This window comes from Alexandromys fortis, unplaced genomic scaffold (assembly GCF_014885135.2).
Source record: "Alexandromys fortis isolate MF-2015 unplaced genomic scaffold, M_Fortis_MF-2015_v1.1 scaffold_75, whole genome shotgun sequence".
Taxonomy (NCBI): Eukaryota; Metazoa; Chordata; class Mammalia; order Rodentia; family Cricetidae; genus Alexandromys; species Alexandromys fortis.
The window spans coordinates 2,866,850-2,890,135 of NW_026067956.1; the positions used below are offsets into that span (position 1 = coordinate 2,866,850).

Genomic DNA, 23,286 nt, shown 5'->3' on the forward strand with positions numbered 1-23,286 from the left:
CTCTCGGTTCAAGTGAGACTCCACCTTAATGCATAATGTAGAGAGTGACTTAGAAAGACACTCAAGGTAAACCTCTGGCCCTCCACATGCATGTACATACACATGCACACACATACCCACACACTGCAAATGTGCACCACACATATTACACACACAAGAAAAAGTAAAACCTAATGAGGTAGTATATGCTGGTAATCTCAGCACTCAGGAGATGGAGGCAGGAAGATTAGAAGTTTAAGGTCTTCCTTGGCTGCATAATGAGTTCAAGCCCAGCGTGGACCATAGAGGTAAGACAAAGAACGGCCTCTCTTTCTTCTCCAGTCTCTATGCACTTACACACTGATGATTTGATGCTTAGAATTTCAGCCACCCTTTGTGCAGGAGGATGAGCCAAGACACATCTGTCACAGGGTCTTGACATAATCAAGCCAGTAAAATAACTCAGCATGGATCCACCCTGCACACAAGAACTTCTGAGATCTGAAATCTCTCTTCACTAAATAAAAGACTTATCAATGGTACAATGGAATATTTATTTTATAAACCATCAATGGAAAAAATGTTGTTGCCCTAATTAAACATACATAAAGTGTACCATGTATTTCGACTATAGGAGTTTCCAAATATGAAGAAATATACATCTCAAAAAAAATCAAAAAAAATTTTCTTATTGTTTAAGCCAGATGAATAGATTCTGTGGTTTTGCTGTTAAAATAGTAATTGATTTTTAAAAGAATAATTGATTTTTAAGGTTATTCTGTTTAATTTTGGGTATTCATTAAGATGCAGAATATTCAAAGCATGGGAAAGAATAACAGTGGTAGATCCAGCAATATCAAGAAAACATGAAAACTGAAGACACAGAAAGGAATACAGCTCAGAAAGAGGCACTTAGACTGAGCCACTGAACTTGCTCTAGGTAGAACTAGGAAGGCCGGTCAACAACCCAAAGAGCTATCTATAAATAAATGGCTTTTACAGGATGAGCAAATAATTCAGTTGGCAGAGTGCTTCAGGCATATGGCCCTGGGTTCCAATCCTTAGTATCCTGTTTCTGTTCTCAAAAAGGCTTACATATTGAATGAAAAACCATGGTGAAAGCAAGGGTGTTATTCCTGTAGTGTAGGGAAAACAGAGTCGAATCCCACCAGAACATAACTTCACAGACATCACTACATGCTTATCACATACCATGGACCACAAAGAAGTATGTAAGGAAAAAGAAAACAGCTCCTCTTTAAGAGAAAACAAGATACTTTACCAATCTGTTCACTTTGCTCATGAAAACAGAGAAACCTGAACCTTTTGCTAAACGTAATTCTACACTAAAACCAGTGGTCATAACCCAGAATTATTTTCTACAGGACTCAGAACCATTTAAAATGGTGATAAATCAACAAATTTAATATGAAAATTGTCCGAAAGCATGAAGCCGTTCTCATGAGGGATGCTCCTACTAACCACCATTCTTTCAAACTTGGAAAGGCTCTTTGTAAAGCATAAGCACTGAGCAACCCAAATGTCCATGACAACATCTTACCATGAGTGTTTTCAACCTTTGCTCTCCAAGCTACACACTTACCAAATGGGCTTCTTTCTAGAACGATGCTGCAGGAAAAATACAACTGGCCCACGAAAGTGTGTCTGATCACTACTGTCAAGCCCCAGGTACTAATCTAGGGTTAAAAGGCTCAGAAAATCTACCCAAATCGGCCTCCCCTGTGTCTGTCTTTAATACATAAATATTTCTTGAGATCTGCTGGAGAGAAATGCCCATGCAATAGAATTAAGTCCTACAATAAAATGTAAGGGCAAAATAATAAAAATTAATAATACAAAAACACATACTGGATTTGCTAGGGGCCCTTAGATAAAACAGAACCCATATTTGCTGTGTGCATGCTGTCACTCCTTTGTTTGGTTTCTAACAACATTTATATATTACTTCGTTTATGCTAAGCACCAAACACATACTCATTTTGCCTTTGGGGGTGAATATGTCAAAATTATCTCCCTTAACAGCTGAGAAACTGAGGGTGAGACAGCTCAGCAATTTACCTAAGCGCACAGAACTGAATGGCATTTTTCTGGTCCCTGCCCTAGCTCTAACCAAAAATACAGACAGAACAAAATTATACAGAAATCTCAAAGGGACAGCCTTCACTAACAGCCCCACTACCTTAGTAAGTTCACTCACAGGCTAATGTGGAAGAAAGTGTGTGCCTGCAATGCTCCTGTCTACAACTGGAAAAGCAAGAGCAGCCAGGCCAGCACTACTCCTGCCTGACTCCCCACTGGGTCTGCTATTCAGGGGCAGAAAGTCAAGTCATCCCACAGGCTTCAGCTTCAATGCTGGGAAAGCAGTGAGGTTTGAAAGTGCCTCAAGCAGAGCCCACAGTTCTCTGATCCTTTTCAGTCTCAAACTCTGCAACTGAGTACCATCCAGCCATGCTAGGAATGAGGTCAATTACGAGAGTACCTGCTAGACTTTCTCTCCTCCTCTCTGCCCCTGGGGTTCAGACTCTCTTCCCAGTACTCAGTCAGAGCTGTCATTAGCCCTTTCCTCTCCATGAAACAGGCCCTACAGTTAAGCTATTCTGAGTCTTCTCTCCTATGAATTCCTGCGGGGCAAACAAAAGATACAAAAAGGTGGTGGAGGGCGGGGAAATAATGAAGCCAAAATTCAGAGGTTCTTGTTTTAAGTTACTATTTTAAAAGGCATGGTGAACTGGCTAGGGTTTGACCCAGGAAAAAGTGCTGGCCTACCAAACACAAGGCCCTAGAATCAAATCCTGGCATCACAGAAAATAAAATATACAACGTATGGCCAAAATACAAAGGAAGACACACGAACAGACATGTATTCTGCGGTGCCTTAGATCATAAGATGGCATTTCTTTCCATCCACAATTGTCTACCACATTTGCCTCTCTGTCACACACTTGTCAGATGTGGCACAGCAGACTGGCAGCCGCTTTGGACACTTGAGACCTACCCCATACAAACATCACCACTTCCTCACGGTACAAGGCACTGAAGCTTACAGGTAAACACCACCTGCCTACACTCCCACTTCACCTCAGTAGTGGGAGGCTCCATGGAGATGCTGTGTCTTAGGATGTCAAACTACTTGAGGTACCAACAGGTTAAGATAGTTTTGGATACAAGCAACCCCTTAGAGAAACATGCCAGTACTAAGGACTTATCCTGGGACTATCTTCAGCAGGAAAGCCAGGTCAACTACCACCTGTAGTTTTAGGAAGAATTTTGCCAAATTATAGCTCAGCTTACATCTACCTAGACAAGTGAGACAGGGTCAAAGGATAGCTGAGAAGGGTATTCACTCCTGGCTAATAGCTACTAAGGTCACAATTTATTAGCAACCCATTTTCTTCCCTCTCCCCAACTCAGTCTTCAATGTAAATATATGTTAATTCACACACTATGCTTCTGGAAATTAACGGTGAATCCCAATGCAGTACATGAAATGCTTCATCAAGGACAAAAGTAGCCACGAGACACCAGGAAGACAATATATACTATCTTTCATCCAAAGACCTTAAATTTTCATTAAGATGGTCTATTTTAGTCTATTTCTATTGCTATAACAGACTAATACCAGAGACTGGGAAGTTTATAAATAATAGAAAATGATATGGCTCGTAGTACTGAAAGCTGAGAAGTCCGAGGCTATGGCTGTGGCATCTGGCAAGAAATTGCTGCTGTACCCCATGGCAGCCAGAAAGGCACAGAAGACAGAGACTAAGAAAAGGGTCATTGCTTTCACAACGAGCCCACTCAAAGCAACTGCCCATTCCCACAGTGGCCCTAGTACATTCACATGGGCTTCTAACAAGTCTCACATCCTTGGATGGTTAATTGCCCAGCTTGTTCATGGAAATCTGACTGGGGCCTTGAAAGCATAAAGAAAGCACACACACACACACACACACACACACACGGAAAAGCTGGGATCAGATGGATGTTCTAGATCTGATGGAGACATATCAACATCATACAACCCTGAAACCTCAGCACATTTATGCTGTTAGCTAGTCTTAGTATGAGGTCTCTACAGAGAAGCATTTCAAGTTATAGTCAACCCATAGGGAGGAGGCTGTGGTTGCTAGTTTTTTTATATACACTGTCAATATTCAAATTTGGACCAAAGGAAGTAAGAAAGCTTTGCATCCCTCTGAGCCTCACCCAGAGGAAGGCTTTGCAAACTGCCATAAGTCTGAGGCACTGGTGTCTGACACGGATACCACCATGCAAACAATGTGCATTCACTCAAGGCTTCCCCTGCTGACCCACAGTGAATCCTGACTATCAACTTGATTATCCAAAATGATACAAACCTCTGGTGAGGTTCCTAGAGAGATGAACTAAGGAGGAAAACCCACTCTGAATGTAGGTGGCCCTATCCCATGGGCTCAGGTCTCCAAAATGAAAAAGAGAGAAAGTAAGCAGACTACCAGAACTCACCTCTCTCTGTTTCCTGACTGTGGGCACAATGTGGCCAGCTGACTCACATGCCTGCAGACATTTTTCCCACCATGATGATTTGTATCCTTAAACTATGGGCCCCATAAACCCGTCCTCTTTAGGTTGCCTTTGTAGGTTATTGTATCAAAACCATGAGAAAACAAACTAAACACTTTCCAATCACATCACACTGGCAATTAAACTTTAACATGAGTCATTTGGGACACTGAAACTATGGCATGGTAATTTCTCACATGAAATATCACACTGTCTTTCATCAATAAAAAGCTTCACACTGTCTCACGATTGGAACAGTAAGTCCTCAGAAGCTTGCACACAGTAGTGACTAGCGCTGTCCAACAGCCCTAACATTCCCAATCTGCAAAGTAATTACAAATACCAACCACCAGACAAAATACTTTAAGCTGCATATAAGTTTTACCATAAAAGCATAACTATAAAGTTGTACACAATGAAACTGGACCTGTCCTTGGGTCAGGAAACGTATTTTCACAGTAGAGAAAACTCCACAAAACTCGGGCACTGGCTGTGGTCTGGATATCTACATCTCATCAAAATTCCCAAGCAGCAATTCAAGGCTATGGCCTTAAGGGGTGGGGTTTTCAAGAAGCAGAACCCTCATAAATGGGATCAGTGTCCTTAGAAAAAGAGTCCCAAAGAACCTAAGATGTCCTTCCCACCACATGATGATGACACCAAATGTCCATCAAAATTCTGCACCAAGAACAAAGGAGCCAAGAAACACTAGAAGGACAGTATGCACTGTTTCTTCATCCAAGGATCTCCGACTCCTGATGATCTTCATCTGTTTCTGAAACCGAGTAATTAGTAAAAACCAAGAGTAGATCCTCACAGATACCAACCAAGTCCGACAATACCTTCACCTGGACTACTCAAGTCTCTGGAACCATAAGCAACCTCTAATATAGTATTTTGTTACAGTACCCTGAATGAACTAAGAATCAAAGCTTCTTTATCCTAGTATTTCTATATTTAAGACAGGAAATATCAACACTAGCATTCAGGTAAAAAGTATAATGAAAAACAGTAATGGGTGATTCCCACAGTCACAAGAAAGGGTCTGAGAGGGCAATGGGACATCCCTGTCTATGAAGCAAATGCTTCTGTGCTTTCTGGAAAGGATTCCTGTGGAGTCTGACAGAGTGAGGCAGGGAGATGGCGGAGGAGGAAGCAGCTCCAAGCGCACAGCATCCCTATGTGAAACATGAGGAAGGAAGGAGCCAGTTGTCTATCAGAGCTCTGCAAATCAGTCAAAAGCTAAGCAACCAATGGAACCTGGAATCAAGGAAATGTCAACTAAAAATAGCAAGCAAGTTTACAGCATTCTTATCTATCTTTCCTGCCTGGTGCAGCAGCCCACATTCCCAGACTGGGACTCATCCTAGGCTCCAATAGGAGTAGAGGGGACCGTCTTGTCCCATTATACAGTAACTGCTCTAGTCTGTCACAAAAACCTGCTGCATACCCAGTCCAAAACCCACCCAAGCTGGAGGAAGGTTGGCAGTGTTCAAGATTACCTGTGATAAAAGTACCACAACTGAGACATAAGATAGACCTGGGAGACCTCACAGGAGGAGACAAAGGTGTCCTTGGGAATTAGAGCAATCAAAAGCATCCTACACATGGGAGGATTTCAGAAACCACACACATGCTCAGAGGATAGAGACTCAAAAGCAGCAAGAGGAGATCCTAAGGGGTTTCACCTTAGGTTGAACTTGTACTAGACATCAGTCTGACTAACTGGTCAAAGTGGAGCCAGCAAAGAGTCAACTGACAAAGACTTAGAGGGGGTCTAGCTTGTTACCTACTTGGTTTTGTTTTTTTCTGATGACTCAGGATGATGAAACAAAAGAGCCACACGTTCAAAGCCAGCCTAAGCTAAAGAGCAAGCAAGTATAGGTACTTTAGAGAGACCCTAAAATAAAAAGCATTTTTAAAAATTGGAGGAATAGCCCAATAGTACAGCACTTGCTTATCACGATCAAGACTCTAGGTTCAATCCCTATCTTAGTTAGATTTCTACTGCTGTAACAAAACACCATGCCAAAAAGCAAGTTGGGAGGACAGGGATTATTCAGCTTATATTCCCACATTGCTGTTCATCACTGAAGGAAGTTAAGGACAAGAGCTCAAATAGGGCAGGATCCTGGAGACAGGAGCTGATGCAAAGGCCATAGAGGGGAGCTGTTTACTGGCTTGCTTCACATGGCTTGTTCAGCAAACCTTCTCAGAGAACCCCAGACCAACAGCCCAGGGATAGCAGGACCCTCCCCATTGATCACTGAATGAGAAAATGCCTTACAGCTAGATCTCATCGAGGCATTTTCTCAACTGAGGCTCCTTCCTCTCTAATGGCTCTAGCTTGTGTCAAGTTGACACACAAAATCAGCCAGTACAACAGACCCCTTGTCAACTTAACACACAAATACACCACTATTATGCCATAACCCTTCCTTTCTTATTCAACCCAAGATCTCATATTAAAATTATAAATAATTTTAAAAGTCCCACAGTCTTTACAAATTCAAACACATTAAAAATGCAGTCTCTTTATCCAATCCGCTTTAAAAGTTCAAGTCTATCTCCTGTAAAAATCAAAATTAAATACCTTCTTCAAGAGGCAAGAACCAGAGCACTGTCACACCTAAATCAAACAAAATCAAACTTCAACAGTATAAATAACTCAATGTCCAAATTCTGGGACTCAGAAGATTACATTCATGATCTTCTGGACTCCTCCAACTCAGGGTATTTCCTGGCTCTGCCTTCCTCAGCACACAAAGCTCATCTTCTAGGCTCCAGCTGGCCCCATCCACTGCTGCTGCTGTTCTTGGTGGTCACCCCATAGTGCTGGCATCTCCAAAATGCTGGGTCTTCTGCTACAACTGGGCTGCACTTTCACCAATAGCCTCTCCTAGGCCCTCCTCACAGTGCCAAGCCTCAACTTCTCTGCATGACCCCTTTAGTCCTGGGCCTTCAACTGCCACTGAGGCTGCATCATCACCAGTGGCTCTTCTGGTCTCTCACAGTGCCAGGCCTCAGCTGCTCTCCATGACCCATTCCTGCCTCCAAAACCTGGGTGATGCTACACATTACCAAGTCCAACTATGAGCAGAAGGTACAACCTTAGCCACTTCTGAAAAGCAGTTTCTCTGCTCTCAGGAAATAAATCCCAGAAGGTTTCACCTCAGTGACGCTGGTTTCTTCTTACCAGCCAGTACAATCCCTGACACTGAAATTCAAAACAACGCAACAATAACACTACAAACTTCCAAACCACCACATAGGATAAGGAACTTCATCCCTACAAAAACACTTTAAAACAAGGGGTAAGGGAAAGGTGATAGACCTCAATAACAAAAACCAAAAAAAACAAGCAAACCCTGGAGAAAAAGGGTGAGGGAATCAGATTTACAGAAAGAGCATAATCCTCACATATCTGTGCTTTCAACAACAAAACAAACACCAGCAGACACAAGCATAAGGAGTACAAGGCACAGGAAGTTTGAAGTTCATTCCGAAATACCAAAAAGTACCTAAAAAGGCCACTGTCTTTACTATGTGAAAACGTTAAAGCAACTTCTAAAATCTAAGTTCAGTATCAATATGCTATAGAAGGTGAAATGGAGAGCATTACCAATCAATGAGAGTCCGTTCATCAAAGATACAATACATGAAAAATAAGAAAGAAAATAAGTAGCACCTGACCAGAACAAGGATTAACAAAGCTCAAGGAAAGATATGAAGTTCCAGAAGCCATGTTCCAGAGTGGATGGACCTTCAGTGAAGACCAATAATGAACAAGAGCCTTGTATGGCACATAAACCAACTAGATCCAGCAGCCATAGCAGACACTACCCCAAACACAAGGGTAGATGCTCTGGTTAAAGGTACTTGAACACAGCACAGGAAAAGTGCACCCTGTCCACAGAGCAGGTCTCTTGTCAATTGTCAATTCAGAATGACCGAGATGGGACAAAGCACCTCCACATTTCTGAAGAGAAGCTTCTCACAAAGTCATCAAGCTGTCACAGTGGTTCTGGGCACTCTCCACCAACACATGCCTGCCTCCAAATAAAATCAGTTTGGTCTAGTGTTAACACAGAGGTGATGTAGACGACGTGGGGGTTTTGTTGATGTTTGCTGCTTCCTGTTGCTTTTTCTTAACCACAAAAAAGTGCCCTCATAAATCCATTTTGAACTGTGAAGATCTTCTATTCCTCTATATGGCTGTCTCTGGTTTGTAGCAGGAGCAATGTCAGAAAGCACACAAACCCCAAAGAAAGTCCTCAGGAATATAGTCCTACACATGACTTATGAGGAAACATTTACTATAACCAAGCCGCTCCCAAAGAGGGTTGAATCTAGAAACTGCCCAGAGCCAGTGCAGCTGCTTCAGACTTTCATCAGTCTATAAAATCTTTTCGTAATAGTTAAGTCACTAGGCCTATCAACAGCTTACCTGGGGATGGGGTAACACCGGCATTAAGCACTTTATGCCCTACACAGGAAGACCTTAAATTTAAAGCTGTAAGCCCAATTACATATGGACTGTGAACCTTCTATGCCTTTCTTCTCAACTCACTCTACCAGTTCCTTGCTTCCATTACTTCTGTTAACTCCAATTCCAGGGATGCAACACCCTCATCTGGTCTCTACAAGCCATGAGGCATGCACATTGTACACGCGTGTACACGCAGGCAACCAGCCAGACACGTAAAGTAAAAATGAAAATACCAAGTGTGGGCGAGCACTAGGAAAGTCAGTCACTTGAAAGTTAAGACACCACTGGTGAGAACAGCGCAATGCCCCTTCGAGAAACTCTCCTGCCCATGTAGCCCGATTGTTAAGCGTCTGATGAAGCAAAATGACAACAGCTGTCAGCTACTCTCCCACGAGAGAAAGATGACAGGGGATGGCCACGGCACCAGAACAGTGTGCCATCTCCAGCACCAGCACTCTAGCGAGTCCAGCACTCCCTCTTCTCTCTTCCAGATGGTGAGCGGCACTCCACCCATTCACAACAAGTGTAGGAGCCTGTACTGCACATCCCTTCCCAAAACAGACTCTCTCAGGAGCACACTTCTGCAGCAGTAAGGAAACCAAAGTGTGTGCCCAACTAACTCTTCCTGCAGCAGGACACAATACTGCACTAGAGCTGCCAGCTGCTGCCTAAACACTATTTTCCAACATCTTCTGAAGGCTAGTACTTACTCAAATAGATTTTTAAAAGAAAATGAATGCAAAATATTGTAATTATTAGAAGATTATTATAATTAGGTATTCTGTTCTTTTCTTTGATACAAGGAACAAAGTGCCTGCAACTTGCAAGGAACACAAAGTGTCTTCCTTTAGTTGCTTTTTAATCGTCTTGGAGGTTACACTGATCCACAAGGCAGACATCCTGGCCTGAGTGTGCTTCCAATTATAGATGTCCCCTCAAGACTCCAGCAAAGTTCATCAGGTCTTCCCATGATCCTACTCCCCAGACGCCAGTCAAGCAGAGGAGAAAAGAAAACAGACAGCCATGGGGTACTATCACCTTCTCGAACACCTCATATCCATCTTGTGGAGAGCAGAGTGGTCTCATACATCCAAGGGGATTTAACCTCTCCTTTCTCTAAGACAAGGAAAAAGGACACAAATTTGTCCAAAATATATACACATCAGATTTGGTTGAGTGCACAAAACCTTTTTAAAATTCTGATGATCTACTACTTCACCCTGGAAGTAATGCATGGCTCCTTGGCCCCACGCACTATACTTTCTTCACCTACCAGATCAATGGGCCTTCAGCACACCCTTCCAATCCCTTCCAAATCACATCATCCTTCCCTGTGCCAGCGGCAGCCATGTAAATGCACGGTCCTTCTTATGATCCATCCTTCTTTTATGGCACAGTGTATAAAACAGGATATGAATACAAGCCTGCAGCTTATCTTCCACCTTAATTTGCATTTAAAGCATGAAAATGGGTGTCAACTTCTGACCCCTAGGAATGAGATGCTCTGCTCTGCACTGCACACGCCAAGAACGTCACACCAAGACCTTGTAAGATGCTTTTACAAGGATCCCGATTCCTGTAATGAATGTTTCCAACCTGGCAGACTACCACAATCTGCCAAGTTCTCATAGATATTTGTTACCCTCGTTATATAATTTGCAGTTGACTCTCACGTCTGAGATCTTATTACCCACATAGGTCACAAATTGACTTCTTAAAAGAAACAAGAATTTCATCTAGAGCTCTGCATGGGCTCATTGGTGCTATATTACATAAAGGAACCTTAATTATTAAATAGCTGCTAAATAAATATATAGTTATTATTTTCATGTGTCAGTGACCCAGTTTTAAAGGCCATTTAAGAATCACAGAAAATGTAACCTATTATTAGTAGAGAATTAGTAGAGAGCGTGCTTTTAAACAGCAGTTAAGAACTTCCTTTCTGGAATGGTAGGTGCCACCTATTGTTAAAGTATCTTTTGGACTTGACTATAAACATCAAGAACATAGTGACCTGTCTCAAGAGCACACGAGGTTTAGTTTCATACTTAAATCACACTTAGATTAGTAACACCTTTGTAAAGAATTTTCAGATAATTTTAATTCATCCCCAAGAGTTACTTACACAAAAATCAAATACTAATCCAGTATATTTTGGTACATAAAAAGTTCCAAATTTAAATATAAAACTTTGTAAGATTTTCTAGGTAAATTATTTGGTGGTCTATAAAATTAGCAGATAGAAATAAAGTCATTTTGGAAAGCCTGGGTTCAATAAAAGTCCCACGAAGGAAGAGAATTTCTTTAAAGGGACATTAGCTGTGGTTAAAAATCAAAACCTAGCCTTGTCTAAATCAAATAAACTATGTTTTAAAATTTGAAACACTGACAAGTTTAGGTATGGGGCCACGATACCTTGTTAAAGACATTTTTCAATAAAAAATCACCAGGGAAGACAGCCTAGTCAGCTAAGTGTACAACAGGCATGGGAACCTGAGTTGGATTTCCAGAGCCCCCATGAGAACAGCCAAGTGCAGTGGCGCACACTTGTAATCCCAGCAGGGCAGAAACAGAAATAGAAGTCTGCCTACTTGGTGAGTTCCAGGCACTACATGCATACATACATACATACATGTCAAGATGAAGAGGGCCTGAGGAACAGAACCCAGGGGTGCCCCTGCACATTTTAACTTAGGTATACTTAGTATGACTCGGCCTTTAAGTCATTAAACTTTGCTCTTAGTTTTGAAGATTAAATAATGAACTATTTTCTAGACCCTACAGGCAAAGGCGGTTATACATTTTTAAAGGGAACTGTACAATGGATGCCCCACAGGACCCCCAAGTTCTGAAATATCTCTTTTTAGAGAAGCTTTGCTGATCAAAATTAAATTAAAGCAAGAATCAAAATTTTCAAAGGAAATTGTGGAGCCAAGTATGGTGGGGTATGACTATTTCAGAGCATTGGGGGGGGGGGGAAACAGAAGCAAGAAATCACCCACAAATCTGAAGCCAGCCTGACCTATGCAGTGAGTTCCAGGCCTGTTGGGTTGCCCAGAAGACTTTGTCTCAGAAAACAGTGCAGATAGTTGAGATGGCTCAGCAGATAACAGTGCCTGCCAGGTAAGCCTGAGGGCCTGAGGTCAATCCCAGCATCCCATGAGGAAAGAGAAAACCTACTCCCGGAAGTTGTTCTTTGACCTCTACAGGCACATCATGATGCATGAGCATCCACACAGGCAGAAACCAACAAGAAACTTAAAAATAACCACAATAGGCAATTTCTTCTTATACTCTACAACCATTAGCATGATATATGTGTCTCACCATACATGCATTTGCCACTGTAACCTGAATAGTAGATGGTTTACTTCTTTCTTGGTTTCATTTCACCAAAATGTAAACTCCTTCTGGCAGAAGCGGTAGCCATTCTTGACCTAGGCATGGCCACTAGGTTCATCCCTAACCCTGGCATCTAAATGGAACTGGTACATGTCACTCAAGTGAGAGCCTGAAGAAACATGCCCACCCTCTCCTCTCTATGGCTGGATGTTCTGCAGGTTGAGGAATCCAAGTGCCAGAGAAATGTGAGGGGCACCACCAGTCAATACCACCTGCAGGCAGGACACAGCAACAGGCCATGCGTTCCTACTGAGTCATGCAGCTGAGGTTGTTTGCGTTAGTGCAAAAACTAACACTGATTAATGTACAGGCAGATCTGCGGCTTCCCACTCAAGCAACTTCTTGATTTGGAAGTTCTACTCAGCCTTCAAAAAAAAAAGGAAAGGGAAAAAAAAAAACTATGAAAACAGATTGTTTATATTGCAGAAAGCAGTCTGTTTATTCTACCCATCAGTCTTTTCCCTGACAACTGGCTACTGTTGCTCTTTTTGTTTACTGTGTGCTCAGAAGAATTTTAATATAAACCCTTGCTATAACCACATAACAAATGAAGCAAATTCCCAAACCACTCAGTCTCCAGGCACACTATTCAAGAGGATCACTTCTCATCCAGTGGCAAGGTCACAGAAGTAGACACTTAAAAGGGGGTTAAAACTGCCCCTCTTTGCTTCTTCGCTATAAGCAAGGACCACCTAAGCGTGAAAAGAGCAATCATTTTCACTTGACCTTGGAGCAGTCTCACCCAAGCTAGACTTCCAGTACAGCAGAACCGTGACATTTCAATGGCTGCATCTCGACATCTCTCAACTCAAAACACGTCTCAGTACATACTTGTATACCACGGGCTTCTCCATATGCAACCGTCAAGTGGGAACAGAAGCATGTGGGGAAGTGGCATTAGTTTGAAGCCCATTCTTCTTAGCATGTTCTGCAGCTACTGATGTTCTCACGAATGATGAGAAAATGGCAAAGACTGTTGCTCCAAAATAATGCTAAGAATCATATCAAATACCTTCCTCTAGGGCCAGGAAGATGGCTACCAAGCCTTGTGACCTGTATTCAATCCCCGGAATTCAAATGATGGAGAAAGAAAACCAACTCCACAATTTGTCCTCTGATCTCCACGCATGTGCATGTGTGCACACACAATACCGTTTTTAAAAAAGGAGTCTACACATGAGACTCAAGGAAGATGCAGAATCACCCAGACACACGGCTGAATGAAATGTCTTTGCAAAGTGAGCCTTGCTTGCTATTATCTGTATCTGAGCTTCATGATTTTTTTTTTATTACTGGTTTGCTTACAAAGTTACGATTTTAGGTAATCTGTCTTTGCTCTTTTCCCCACAGCCCTGATATTTTTGTTTTGTTGTTTTCCAGAATGAGAATCATCATAGTGTTCAAATAATGACCCTTATTTCAAAACTCAAAAAAAAAACTTCTGAGCCAACAGAGTATTTCATTGCAATTTAGTGTCAAATGTTTCCACAACACCACTCAGAATTTTAAGCACACTATAGGGCAACACCAATTATTTTATTACTATATAATCTACATTTTCATCAACTCCATTCCAGATTTTAAAAAAACCTAAGCCAACTATTGTTTAAATACCTAAGTTCTATTAAAATCACCTACAGAAGCTGGAGCACAGACTGCTCTTGCTGAGGACCTGAGGTTCAATTCCCAGCACTACATGGTGAATTACAACCATCCATAAACTCCTGTTTCAGGGGACCTGGCACCCTCTTCTGGTCTCTGCAGAAGCAAACAGTACATATGCATACATGTAGGGAAAACATTCACACATGAGAAATATAAATAAATAAATCTTTGTAAAATATGCTAAAACCATCCAGAGACCCTTCATCATTCTTACCTCACTAAACCTAATCTGGATAGAGATTAAGTTTACAAAACAACCCCAAGCAATCTAGAATGTATCCTTTCTCCTTAGAAGTACTCCTGTAAATACCGTATTAATTCAAGATGATGCAACTGTGTTCTCACCGCTCCCCTCTACAACAGCTGGGGAACTTACAGGAAGCCCACACTTTCAGAATTCTTAGGTTCTTTTCTTTTAAGATTTCCGTTTTGTTTGTTTGTTTTGTTTCTGCCAAGCATGGTGACACATGCTTTTAATCAATCACTTAGAAAGCAGAGTGAGATGGTTCTCCATTGAGTTTGAGACCAGCCTGGTCTACAGTGAGTTCCAGGCCAGCCAAGGTTACATAGTAAGACCTGTCTCAGAAGAGAAGAGAAGAGAAGAGAAGAGAAGAGAAGAGAAGAGAAGAGAAGAGAAGAGAAGAGAAGAGAAGAGAAGAGAAGAGAAGAGAAGAGAAGAGAAGAGAAGAGAAGAGAAGAGAAGAGAAGAGAAGAGAAGAGAAGAGAAGAGAAGAGAAAATCAAATCACTCTATATGTATGGGGTGTAGGTGTTTTGTTTGCATGTATGTTACAAGAGGTTGGGAGCCACCAGACATGGGTTCTGGAAACTGAACTCCAGAACTGAACTTGCTCTTGAAAAGCAGAAAGTACTTTGAAGAGCTGGGTCATCTCTCCAGTCCCTAATATTTAAGATTCTTGGAGTCATTCCAATGCCAGAACTCATGAACCAAAATCTCTCATGATGGATCTCAATATCTGACTTTGAGGTGAGTGTGAGCCAGATACATTTGTAACCCTGAGGCATTTCCAGCAGATCAACATAGAACAATAAATAGAGACAGCTTGTAGATGTAACTACAGGTATGAATGGTGGCCCAGAGGGGTCAACCCGGACATATCCTCTGGGCATTGTGGATTTTTAGGGCTGCAAGCCATCTACTCTGAGAAAAAGAGTTGGATTGCTTGCTGAAAACGCTCTCAAGTCAAGCTCACTGGTGGTCCTCAGCTGTGCCACATCTGATGTCATCATCAGCTACAAGACTTAAGACTCTGCCCCAATGCCAAAAGGGGTTTAATGCATTAGACTACAGAGCAAGGTGTCAGAGAACCTCCGCTCATCAACAAGTGTCCCAGACTCCAGGGGTACCACAGTTTGATTCTGACTAATCAGAAGAGCAGACTCTCAGAGGGAAGCAAAGTCGCTGAGGTCACCACACCAACTGCCATGGCCTTCATTCAGGGAAAAGAATCCCATTAGGGAGAAAAAGTGGGAACAGTTTTGCCATCATTGAGAGACTGTCAAAACTTCCCTCCACCAGTGACCAGTGGCAAAGGTTATAAAACCCCTGACCCTACTCCATCTGTAGAATGGGTGCAAAATGTAAACTAGTTGATTCATGTATAAAACAGAACTTGATGCATTTCCCATAGTCCTTAGTGATTTCTCAATTCTCTTTCACTCTCTTTGCCATTTCATAGTATCAAGAGTTACTTCTAGTAAGTGTCACCCCAGCTGACAGCAAGTACTCCACACACACCCTCTCCAACCCTAACCAGGAAATGGGGCAGGGCAAGGCATTCTTTATCTACCTTTACTTGCCCCTCCAAAATTAAAACAAAGCCTAAACTTTTATTTTTATGACAACCCTCACTGGGCACCTTCCAAAGGTGTAGCCAAATGCTACCAGCCAAATGACCAGCATGGCCACAGACATGCAAACTCAGTCACACAATTCTGTTCCAGAGCCACCTAGAAAGTGGTCTCACTTTCTAATAATGGCTCACTGTACAGAAGTGCAGTGAATTGTCACTATGGTTGATACACACAACCCATTATCCCCGGGAAAAGCACCTGAAAAATGGTGCACACGCTACACAGTAAGCAACATGTTCACTAATTAGTGCCAGGAAAGCTTGCACTAAACAGCCCTCAGTCACACTCTGATGCTCCACAGAAGCAGGCTCACCAAACCAAATCACTACAGACATAGTGTTTGCTGGCTAGTTTTAGGTTAACGACATAAGCTATAGTTGTGTGAGAGAAGGGAACCTCAAATAAGAAAACGCCTCCCTAACTGAGGCTAAGGGCAAGCCTGCGGGGCACTTCCCTATTTAATGATGTGGTAAGGCCCAGACAGTGGTGGGTGGTGTCTTCCCTGTGCTGTGTTCCGGGATGCTGTAAGAAAGCAGGCTGAGCAAGCCAGTACTCAGCACTCTTCCATGGCTTCTTCATTCGCTCCTGCCTCCAGGTTCCCATCCAGTTTGAGCTTCTGGCAAGGCTTCCCCTTCAATGATCATCATTCAGGCTTTGTCAGCCTTTCCTCCCCAAGTTTATTTTGGTCATGACGTTTCATCCCAGCAATGCTAACCCTAAGACACAGCTACTTTTCCTTGCTCCAAGTTGGGCTTGGCATGACAAAGATGTCAGGCATGTGCCACCTTGTCCCGAGAGACAAGAAGAACGTTCCTCAAGATCAGGGGGAGCAAGTGCTTAAAGAGGCATCATATTCTCTCCAAGAAGACTCCTGAAATTTTACATTTTAAAACATGTTTAAAAAAGTATTCAGTCAGTGTTTAATGGAATTGATTTTGACAATGTGCAACTTAACAGATAACTTTTCTTAGAAACATGGCCCAAATCAAATGATAAATTTCCTAACCAGGATCCCATGTAACCACATGAAATAGCACAATTTGGGTCACAAATGTGATAAAGGAAACAAATAGAACCCCAAAGACCTGCAGTAAAGGACTGAGTCAACGGGTGCTTATATATGTTGACAAGCAACCATTTGCCAAGAGGTAGAAACAAGAAAAGAGCGAAAACCTTTCTCACAAGCTCTTCCGCATGAATGATTTCAATGCAAACAACATGCCTAGCAGGTATTAATGAGCAGACCTTGTTCTTGGAGCATTTCAAGCAAAATCAGTCCAAAAATAAAAAATGAAAATCCTTCCCCAGTAAATACTGCTTTAGAAATGGAGCAACAGAGATGAAACAGCTTAGCTGAATTATCCTGTCTTTTAATATTGTAACTCTATGAGCTATGTAAAGATAAAATCCAATCTGAAAGTTTGACATACTAAAAGCACAGGCATCTTCCATAATTTCTTTCCAGTGAAGACTTTGAAAAGTTATATGAAGATGGGGGAGCAAATACAGCACCCCATTTAAATTCTAAAAGCTAAATCTAAAACTTTTCGGTTTGTCCCACAATCTATACTTCAACTTTGCACAGACACAATTAAGTTTGGCTAAAAGAGGCATGGGCAGGGGAGATTATCCTGACAAAAAATACTGACACTGAACTCTAATTTCATTGGTCCCAAAAGTTTACTTCCAAATAATGGAATAGAACACATTAGAATTAATTTTCCCAGAAAAATTAACGTGACACTACACGAGACCAGGAGACAGTAATTTCAGTTTGTTCAAACAGAAGCCTAGTTATTAAATACATGCTATAAAATCCCTACTAACAGTTCAAGATAGCTCTCAGACCCATACTTTTTGATCCCCACTGTTCATACCAGTCTCCAACAGGCTGAACAACTATATCCCCAATGCCAAGCACACTTTGATTCAGCATCAATTATTTAGGGAAGGGGTTAAAATTTTAAAGTTAAGATTTATTTTGAAAATGTTATTTGACCAGCTATGCTCATAACAAAAAATTTTAATCTCCTGTTTGTAAATTTTTATCAGCAGGAAACAAATTATCTGCAGACGAATGCAGCTAGGGAAATAGTCACTGGGATTAACCTGGAAAACCAAGATGAGTCTCATGAAAGTGAGCTTTTCCATGAGTCAGAACGTCAACTCCGCAGGACAAGGCTTTAATTCTGTCTCATGCTTTCTGAGATGTTCTGATGAGTCAGAAGAGATCAGAAGAAAACATTCAAAACACAAACTTTCTTTCATCTAACCCGAGTACAGTTTCATCAGCTGAGGTACTGAGGTCTGGTATCTACTTGGCATAGAAGTCTAGACCAGTCTCCTCAGAGGAAATGTAGCAAAAGGATTCATCCTTGTATAGGCTTTACTAGAAAAACTGTTCCCCTTGCAAATGCTGTCACTGACAAAGTCATTGGTTCCAGAACACACTGAAGCTGATATAAGTTGGAGGGCGCAGGGTGACTAAGGTTTCAATGGTTTCCTGATGTAGCCAGTGAGGTAAACACTGACAGCAGACGGTCAGTAAGGTAGACAGCGACAGTAGTCAGTCAGTGAGGTAAATGGTGAAAGGAATCAGCCAGGCAGCGAGGCAGACAGCAAGGCAGTCGGTAGACAGTGAGATAATCAGCAGACAGACGGGGAGATGGTCAGGGAGAAGAGCAATGGCAGCCAGTGAGGTGGGTAGGTAGACAGTGAGCTAGTCAGCAGACAGTGAAGGTAATGGTGTACTAAGGCAGTCATAGTGAGGGATTCAGTAGGCAGACAGACTCTGAGACAGTCAGCAGACAGTGAGCCGGTGAGGCAAACAATGCCATAGTCAGGTAAGCAGTGAAGGTAATCAATGAGGAAAACAATGAGGTAGACAGTGAGGCAGGCAATGAAGACAGCGAGGTAAACAGAGACGGTAGTGAGAGAATGATGCAACCAGCAAAGCAATCAGTTAGTGAAGTGGTTAGAGAGACAGTGAAGAAATCTAGCTGGTTGGGCTAGTGAGGTAGACAGGCAGTGGAAAAGGTAGATAGTAGGGTAGCCAGTGATGTAGCCTGTCAGTGGATGAGGCAAGGAGGGTAGCCAGTGCAGTAGCCAGTGAGGTAGCCTGCCAAAGAGTAGCCTGTCAGTGAGGTAACCTGCCAGTGAGGTAGCCCGTCAGTGAGGTGGTAGCCTGCCAGTGAGGTAGCCCGTCAGTGAGGTAGCCTGCCAGTGAGGTAGCCTGCCAGTGAGGTCGTCAGAGAATAAGATAGTGAGATCATCAGTGAGGCAGACCATAAGGGTAGTCAATGAGGCAGTGATGTAAACAGTGAGGGAGTCAGGCACTGGGGCAGTCAGTGAGGGTAGACAGTGAGGAGGCGAGCAGACAATGAAGGTAGTCAGCGAGGTAAAGAGTTAAAGTAGTCAGCGAGGCAGTGATGTAAACAGTGAAGCCATCAGTCAGAGAGGTGGACGGTAAGGTAGACAGTTAATGAGGCAGTCGGTGGGGTAGCCAGTCGGTGAGGTACACAGTTAAGGTTCCTTGACAAGTGGTTTCGAGAGATGCACCTGACGCACCAGGACTTTACAGAAGGGAGGAAAGGGGCCTTGAGGCCAAGCTTGCATCTTGGATGTAAACAGAAAACGCACATAAGCCTGGCCATTAAAAACAGAATAGGTGCCCAAGTGGCTCAGTGATTTTCCAGAGGTGAGAGTTAACATCAAATGTTTGCTGCCATTAGATAGCATCTCATTTTTCCCCGTCACTGCAAAAAGGGCATATCTAAAGTCATTTTTCCTTCAAGGAGGGCAGAGGTGTGGAGCCGTTAGCAGGGGCTGGGGCTGCAGGAGGAGGAGGGGCGTGAAAGGAAGGAGTGCTTTAAGGAGAGGCCCGACACCGGCCACTGCAGAGAGAAAACGGGAGGTGGGGGAGAAAGGAAATGTCTCTCGGGGAAGGGGAGGTGGGGGGGGGGAGCAAGGCCGAGGGCAACCGGCTGGAGAAAGCCAGGTTCCCTCCAGGATGCGAGCTGGGCTGCAGAGAGCGAGCGCCGGTTACCTTGGGACACGGGGGCGTTAAGGGGCAACCGGGATGGAGGTCTGCAGAGAAGAGGGAGGGCAGAGGCAGGGTCCCCTCCAAGTGCTACCCGGGGAAGGAGATGGGCAAACAGGGGCCTCCCCTGGGCCAAAAGGCGTGGCCAGCAGGCATCCTATTGACCGTCGCGAGATGCTAGGACAGCGCGCCGCTACCCCGCTCAACCCAGCCCGGCCCGGCAGGGTCCGAGGGGCCCGCGCGCGGCCGCAGCCCCCCCCCCTCCTTCCACCCCGCAGTGCTCTTACCTCCACACCTGCCCCATCTGCAGCAGGTGGATGACCGACTGCCAGATCCACACGGAGAGGCGGCACAGACGCTGCGCCCCAGGGGTGGCCGAGCCCCCCGCACCCGGGGCGCCGCGGGCCGCGCCGTGGCCGTAGCCGGCCCCCATCATTGGGGGTCCCCGGCTGCTGAGCCCCTCCACGGCGCCCAGTCCGCCGCCCGTGTAGTCCTGCACGAACCAGCGGAAGCTCAGGCTCTGCACCAGCAGCGACGGCACCAGCACGAAGAACAGGGTCAGCCCGAAAAAGCCGTAGTCCCCCTTGCGGTAGTAGTCGAGGGCCAGCCACAGGTCGGTACCCACGTCCCCGAAGAACACCAGCAGCGCCAGCACGATCCACAGGCAGTCGAGCCACGGCCGCTCCACCTGCGGCGACGCGGGCTGCGGTCGGCCGGCCGAGGGCGTCGGGGGGTGGCGGCCGGCGGCCCCGGGCGGCTGCAGAGGCTGGTCCCCCCCGTCGGCGGCGGCGGCGCTGCGGCGCGGCTTCTTGCCCAGCAGCGAGCGCAGGCAGGCGGAGCGGCAGCCCCAGTAGCACGAGGAGGTGTTGCAGCAGTGGCAGATGTGCAGCGAGCTGCTCTCGCCGGGCTCGCTGCCGTCGCCGCCGCCGCAGCCGCCTCCCCCGGGCTCCCCGTCCTCCTCGCCGCTGCCCACCGCCTCGTCCAGGTTGTGCAGCTGGGCGAAGCCCACCCCCACGCCACCGCCATCGGATTTCGCCGCCATCTTGACTCTCTTCCCAGCTCCGGAGGTTGGGGGGGGAGGGACGGGTGGGGGGGAGAAGGCAGGGACCGGGGAGGGGGGGAACGAATGGAGAGGAAGGGGGGCGGGGAGGAAGCGGGGGAGCAGACGAACGGGGGGGAGTGGGCCAGGGAACCCCCTCCGCTTCCGGGCGGGTGGCGTCACTTCCGGGCGAGCCCCCCAATCGCACGGCGCCCGCAGCCTCCTGGCCCTACCCTGCCGGCCAAGATGGCCGCCCTCCTGTGCCTCAGCTGCTGGGCGGGGGACCGGGGGGTTCTCCCCGCCAGGGCTCCCCTTCCCCTCTTCCGTTGACCCCGAAACCCATCAGGTTGACCCCTCGGCGTTTCAGAATCCCGCTGGGCTGAGTGAGGCGGTCCAAAGTGTTCCCTGGAGGAGGCAGTGCCAGACGTTTTGGGGTCCCCTTCCTCTGCGTTGCAGCTCTCAGCTTTGCTCTAGAAGAAACGCCCCCTAACACCCGGCCGCCTTCTGGCGGAGGGGCGGGACCTCTGAGGGAAGGGGCGGAGCTAGTGCAAAGCAGGTGATTACTTGTCACTTCCGGGAGATAGGATGACCTCATTGTGTAGTTAGACACCCCCCCCCCCATCAAAATGACTGTCTCACCTCTTGGGCTGTTTTTCTTTTTTTTTTTTTTCTCTTACATCCGTGTTGTTTTCTTATCTTGAGGGGCTTTAAAAAATTACATAAGTCAGTATAGTTTCCACAAACTTACTGATTTTCACTTATATTTAGGCACCTCTAAGCTCTATTGACCTGATTTTCCTGTCACTTGATAAGTTTCCCATCTTTTGTAACAAAGTTTCCAATGTTCCCTCAAGAAAATTCAAAAAAGAGAGAAAGAAAAAAAAAACTCTAGAAATCAGCCTGGTTACCTCTTTCATGTTATAGCAAAAATTGGATGGGCATCTTATGACCTTGAGTGTTTTCTGCACAATCAAACATACTTCTACCAATCTTTTTTTTTAAACATAATTCTAAAACTCTGCAAAGACCTTGATTTGAAAAAGAGCTTAATGCTGTACATATCAATTACTTGTTCAGACAATTTGAATGTGTGAAACTGGTCTTTGAGGCTTTTTTTGGGAGGTGCTAAGGCTCTGTTAGTAAACATGGCTTTAAGTGAGTGGAAATGTTGTTAATGTGCTATATCATTAAAATAGGTGCAGAGAACACTATGAAATCTTGGCTAACAAATTGCACAAGTGAGGCAGCACTGAATGGATTTGAATTACAATGCTCCTTCAGTAGAAGACACAGCAAACTACTTGATTGTTACTGATGAGTTAAAACAAGCATTTTGAAGAGAAAAGGGTGAAGAGAAAGCACTTTTCTCATCAACCTCTGTAGATTTTTTTAACCACTTTCCTTTAATAATAATGGAAATATTGCCTAATAATGGCAATAGCTTTTTCAGGAATGCTAAGAAGACAAATAGATAATATGTTTATAACATTGAGGTTCTGTAGGAAGAGTTACTTTGACAGCTTTAGTAGTCATTCTGGTGCATATGACGTTTAACACTGTAAGAACTACTCAACTTTAGAGAGTCTCCTTGAAAGATGAGAATACCCCATTGTAGGACATGAGTTTTCATGAGTATATATACCAAAATAAACCCTATAACGGTTGAAAGACTAATTGAAGAGGATATTACACACACATTAGAGAAAGTGATTCTAAAATCTACATTTTTAAAGAAACCACATAACTATATCTCTTGCTTCTTACTAGCTTAATCCTTTTACTTGCTAGGGTAATAAAACAGAGCTAACAGGTAAAAGAAATTGTTTTTGCATATAGATGATAGATTATTTCTTTACTGGATTTGAAACAACTTAAATGCATATGTTGAATTCTAGTTCCATTAAACTGGTAACATGAATAAACAAGATAATCTCTTAAACCTCAGTTTTCAACTTTATATAATGGGAATAATAATACTTCCTTCTTTTAAAATGTGCTCAGTAATAATCTATAATAGTAATAATCTATTTCAAAGCTCTCAACATGATACCATGTAGGCACTAATCAATAAATAAATGGTAACTGCCTTGTTATTGTTGCCATTATTGTTACTGTTACGTCTGCATCATGCCAACATATATCTACATAAACTCCATGAAATAGATTTGGTGGCTCTAATAAAAGAAATCATGTTGAAATACTTCCAGAAAATGAGTGCAATTAATTTGTACTTTTA

The 23,286-nt window shown here is 44.0% G+C and overlaps 1 protein-coding gene across 1 annotated transcript in view; it reads right to left on the bottom strand.

Moving 5' to 3' along the window:
- Positions 1 to 21,184, bottom strand: part of Xkr6 (XK related 6) — a 205,846-nt gene extending 184,662 nt beyond the window's left edge. Inside the window, exon 1 of the mRNA XM_050152294.1 lies at positions 20,299 to 21,184. Within this exon, the coding sequence (XP_050008251.1) occupies positions 20,299 to 21,053 (755 nt within the window). The 5' untranslated portion in view covers positions 21,054 to 21,184. The remainder of the gene's footprint in view (positions 1 to 20,298) is intronic.
- Positions 21,185 to 23,286: the final 2,102 nt, after the last annotated feature.